This window comes from Suricata suricatta, chromosome 11, assembly GCF_006229205.1.
Source record: "Suricata suricatta isolate VVHF042 chromosome 11, meerkat_22Aug2017_6uvM2_HiC, whole genome shotgun sequence".
Classification (NCBI taxonomy): domain Eukaryota; kingdom Metazoa; phylum Chordata; class Mammalia; order Carnivora; family Herpestidae; genus Suricata; species Suricata suricatta.
This window is the reverse complement of record NC_043710.1, coordinates 51,945,373-51,950,971: the sequence shown is the minus strand read 5'-3', so window position 1 is coordinate 51,950,971 and position 5,599 is coordinate 51,945,373. Positions and strand designations below refer to the sequence as shown.

At 36.3% G+C, this 5,599-nt stretch overlaps 1 protein-coding gene across 1 annotated transcript; it reads left to right on the top strand.

Moving 5' to 3' along the window:
• The first annotated feature begins 2,199 nt into the window (after window positions 1-2,199).
• LOC115307059 (olfactory receptor 52Z1) lies at window positions 2,200-4,348 on the top strand. The gene is made up of 2 exons (XM_029957706.1): window positions 2,200-2,220; window positions 3,425-4,348. The coding sequence occupies exon 2, from the start codon at window positions 3,428-3,430 to the stop codon at window positions 4,346-4,348; it is 921 nt and encodes a 306-aa protein (XP_029813566.1). The 5' UTR covers window positions 2,200-2,220; window positions 3,425-3,427.
• The last annotated feature ends 1,251 nt before the right edge of the window (window positions 4,349-5,599 follow it).

Sequence of the window (5,599 nt, the reverse complement as noted above, 5' to 3'; positions counted from 1 at the left end):
GAATATGTTTATGCAATGGTTCTTTTTCTTTGGTATGTGGCTCTGAATGTTGTGCTTTAATGCAATGAATTTATATTCCAGTTCCAGTATTAAAAGCAAGGCTCACTAAACAAGTCTAGTAGTTAAAGACATATATGTGTATATATGTAAATACATGCATGCATTTCTCCCTAAAATTTACTGAATATTCACTATATATCAAGTGCTGGGCAAGATTAAGAAACCAAAACTCAGAGATTTCAACTCTCTTCCCTATGTAACAAAGATGTTACACTGATAATGAGGCAAGAATAGAACTCCATTTCTTTTTTTTTAATTTTTTAATGTTTTTATTTATTTTTGAGAGAGAGAGACAGAGTGCGAGTGGGGGAGGGGGAGAGAGAAGAATCTGAAGCAGGTTCTAAGCTCTGAGCTGTCAGCGCAAAATCTGACATAGAGCTTGAACTCACAAACCACGAGATCATGACCTGAACCAAAGTCAGATGCTTAACCAACTGAGCCACCCAGGTGCTCCATTTCTCCATTTCTAAGCCAAGTTCACCTGCACCTTATAAAACTGATGTGACAGATTGGGGGTGAAAATTACCAATTCACATTGTGTGTCTAGTATAAGAAAGTAAGTCTTGGCCTTTATGGATACTCTAAATTAGCTCAATCTCTGTCTAGTGGATCATAATCCTAAAGTCCAAAAAATTGAACTTGTTCAATGTAATAATTATTTTTACCTTAATGATGGTAATTTTGCAAGTGTTCTAATTTTATTTGTTAGGATAAAAATATATCTGATTTATGGAGTATCTGGGTCGCTCAGTTGATTACTCCTCTGACTTTGGTTAGGTCATGATCTTGTGGTTTGTGAGTTTGAGTCCCATGCCAGGCTCTATGTTGACACTTTAGAACCTGGAGCCTTCTTTGGATTCTCTCTCTGTCCCTCCCCTGCCCTCTCTCTCCTTCTTTCTCAAAAATAAACATTAAAACTTCTTTAAAAATGTGTCTAATTTATGTGGTACCATCCTAAAATATTAACTTCAGAACTGTCTCACATTTGTAATTGATGTTTAGTTTTGGGTATTCTACAAATGAAAACTAAACTTCAAATCAAGTAATTTTTAGTGGTAATACAGGCAGAATAGGATGTAACCAGCACTTAAATGCAATTCTATGGGCCCCAGAACTATCCCTATTAACCACATACTGCCTCTATGCATATATTCACAATTCAGTCAGAATCTGCCATTAGCAATATTATTTTTAAAAAATGCTTCAGGGAGCCCCAGAACTATAAGTTGGGTAGCTGCAGGTGATAATGCTATGGCAAAACAAAACCAAATAAGATAAAAAACAGATCACTCACTGGTATCAAAAGATCACCAGTAAAGTTAGAAGAAAATCCATAAAATTAGTTTTATTTCTCTCCTACTTCTATTTATGTTTTTCTTTCATCATTTAAGCTATGCTATCCCCCATCTCCTATGATCTGATGAGACCCCACTCACTAAACATCCCCTCCCTATAACTGTGCTTCACTCACAGATTATAATCTTTTCTCTTTCTCTCTGAAACATCATAATCCCATGGGAAAAAATTTCAAGCAATTGATTTTAGCAATATGTTAAATGGCTACACAATTGGTTTATGTAATTAAAGTACAGCTATAGTTTCTAGCATCTCAACATTTTATTATAGTATTTTTAAAAAATCATACACCAACTTAAGGAAAGTCCTAATGGGGTGACCATTTGAGTATTATGTGTTCTAAACTGTAACTCAAAAAACAGGGTCGAAATGAATGTAGAGAACAAACCAATGCTTGCCAAAGGGGCTGCAGATTGGAAGATGGGCAAAATGGGAGAATGGAGTGAGAGACAGAAGCTTCTAGTCACGGGAATAAAAGCCAAGTATGGAGAGTATAGTCAGTGGGATTGTTATAGTATTGCCTGGTGGCAAATGGGAACTGTACTCATGGCGAGTATATAACATATAACTTGTGGAATCACAGTGTGGTTACACTTACTAATGCTACATTTTGTATCAACTATACTTCAATTAAAAAAAAAAGAAAGAAATGAAGTCCAAACATTCCAATCATATAATATGAAGTACCAGAATACTGAACACTTAATGAAAAAATAAAAATAAAGGTGGTAAAACTATACTGTACAATGATACTGACTCCAGTGAAGAGGTGAAAAGGCAGACATCTCTGAAGCTCATGTTCCTGTTCGGCAAATGCATTCAGCCAGCTTTTATTTGAGAATGAGGACTGGGGGAGGATGGAAGCCACTTGTCGTCCACTTGTATCCGTATCCGTACCTCACTTATATCTGTGTGTTTATACGAATACACCCCCTCACACAAATCCCACTCAAATGGTGCATCTCCCAGCCTGCATTTTACCCAACATATCCCTTGCTTTTATCAATTCTTTTGGAACTACAGAAAATAGTAACCAGTAGATTACCCTCCATTCCTTTTATTGAAGGACTGGGGACCCCTCCTTAATAATGTGAAACGGTGTTATTTACTGCTTAGGGGTATTTTGAAATAATATATTGTTTAGTTTTCAATCGGGGACCCAAGTGGGATAGATGATTTTTTTTCACCGCACATTGGGCATATCCATCCATTTAAGAGTCCAACTCAGTTTGAGGCTGCAAATTCTTTAGTTTTTAAAAAAATTATTCATCCTATAATTTTAAGAAATATGTTGATTAGCAGACAAGAATCAATGAATTTACCTGTGGATCCTTAGTGCCTATCATGGCCTTTAGCAGCATTCCAGTGGCCAATCAATGTTGAAGAGGGCATATGTACTGTATTGCCTGAAATCTATTTTGGTAAAACCAAATTCCCTCCCTCTTCCATAAGTGGTATAATACTTCAGGGACACAATCAGTGAAAATTTTGATGGCATGTTTTTGTATCTAGTTTTATTTTTATAGGGAGTATTGGATGGTGGCTGAGATCAGAGCTTTTAAATCTATGCTGTCTGACCCTGAATCCAATGGGACCTAGGTCAAGAACGTGAAAGTCTGGAAGTTTTTTGCATTTGTCAGAATAATAGAAGTATCCATGTTGAGGATGATTGTAAAGGTCTTTTTAACAGGATAATGTGAAGATTTAATACGTTAATATTTGTAAAGGACTATGGCACATATTAAGCACTTATTAATGTTAACTTTTTAAAAGATATGACTTAATTCTTCCATGGAAGGAGTTAGAGTGCAATTTCAGGCTTATTAATACATCTCACTATCTTTTCACAGAGAAGAAAATATTGGGAAACAATCTAATCAGACCTCATTCAACCTAAGGTGGTACTCCTCAATCCTCAGTCAGGTCTATGGTTTTTTAATCAAGTTGCTAGGTCTGGAATATGCTGCCACAGATGGCCTCTTTCTCTTACAATCACACCAATCCCCAGGATATGTGGTATGTCCTGACTGGAATCCCAGGACTTCAAGATTCTCATGCTTGGATCTCCATCCCTATCTGTTCTATGTACATTTTGGCCATCATAGGCAACATCTTCTTGATCTTCCTGATTGTAACTGAGCGCAGTCTCCATGAGCCTATGTATGCCTTCCTTTCCATGCTGGCCTTATCCGATGTCCTGCTCTCCACAGCCACAGCCCCCAAGATGCTGGCCATCTTCTGGTTCCATTCCATGGATATATCCTTTGGTAGTTGTGTATCTCAGATGTTCTTCATCCATTTCATCTTTGTGGCAGAATCTGCTATTCTCCTGGCCATGGCATTTGACCGCTATGTGGCCATCTGTCACCCACTGAGATACACCACCATCTTAACCTCATCAGCCACTGGGAAAATTGGCATCACAGCTGTGGCCAGGAGCTTTATCATCTGCTTTCCGTTCATCTTCCTGGTACACCAACTTAGGTATTGTGGGAGAAACATCATTCCCCATTCTTACTGTGAGCACATGGGCATTGCCAGATTGGCATGTGACAATATTAGTGTTAATATCATTTATGGCCTGACTGTGGCCTTACTGTCTACAGGACTAGATATTGTTTTCATAATTATGTCCTACACAATGATCCTTTGCACAGTATTTCAGATACCTTCCTGGCCGGCCAGATTCAAGGCCCTCAACACATGTGGTTCCCATATCTGTGTGATACTTATGTTCTATGTCCCAGCATTCTTTTCATTTTTTGCCCATCGCTTTGGAGGTAAAACCATCCCTCACCATATCCACATCCTAGTAGCCAACCTCTATGTGGTAGTGCCTCCTATGCTAAACCCCATCATTTATGGGGTGAAAACCAAACAGATTCAAGACCGAGTAATTTTGTTTTTCTCTCCCATCAGCACATGTTGTTAAAATGAAGAATAATGCTAAATGCTAACCTTTTCTGGATAAAATTCACCCCCCTCTCTCTGTCTCTCTCACTCTCTGTCTCTCGGTCTCTCTCTCTCTCACACACACACACTGTTTGAGTGAGCAGTGGGAATAAATAAAATCCATAAATAACTCACAATAAACTTAGAAGGATAGTAATGCCAAAGTTTCCAATGTATTTTCCTAAAGCACTAAAAATTTTTGAGAAAAATAAATTAATGATATTCTTGATTCTCCTAGATATCCTATTATCTTGCATTTTAACTTATTCTTAAGCATACACAAAATAACACTAAGAAAAACATATTTTAGGGTTTAACCCAGATGGAATTTTCTTTGGTAGATCTTGGAAGTGAAAATGTTTTCGCTGAGTTTCTGTATAGACAATTGAAATTCTGCTGAAATATAAAACACTCCCACCACACAATCAGTAAATACTTGGGTCAGTAGCAGGTATTGTTGTAATTATTTTTATCTGTACCTTTTACTGAAATTAAAATGTGAGTTCTAAAATGAGATATTTTCTGATTCACTGATATAAAATCTACTGTATAGAAAAGGTACAACATATAGGTTTATTGAATGCACAGATAATACTGAATTAAAACAAATAATAAGTGAAATCAACCCACCTGAAACCACATAGACAATTTAAAAGTTAACACTTTTTTCCCTACATATTGAGGAATTTTGGCCCAAATCACTAATAAAACATCCTGGTATCAACAAAGACTTCACTAAGAGAAGGACTAAAAGATAAAATATACCATACCCAGGCCCAAAATTAAAAGGCAGTGAAAGATTAAATAGGATGTCTACACAAAGTCATATATGAAGAGGCTCTATTCACACCAAATATAATTTTATATAAGCTTGTCTCCAGACTGTACCTTAATTTCTTCATTCAAGAGAGTATTTTTACAATCCCTCCTTCCTCAAGGCTCTCAGAATGTGTAATCTGACCTTATATACACTTGAAGATAGACAATTTGAAGCATTACCTTGAACCCTTGCAACATTTCAAGGTTAATCTTTTTTCTTTGTTTTTCTATTATGTATATATAATGTGTGTGAGTGTTCACTACACAAACTAAAGTATGTGCAATGTAATATATATATATATATATATATATATATATATACACACATACACATTAACGTATGGGCAATGTAATATATATACACATGTTATAAACACACACATATACATATGTATTTACATGCCATATATAT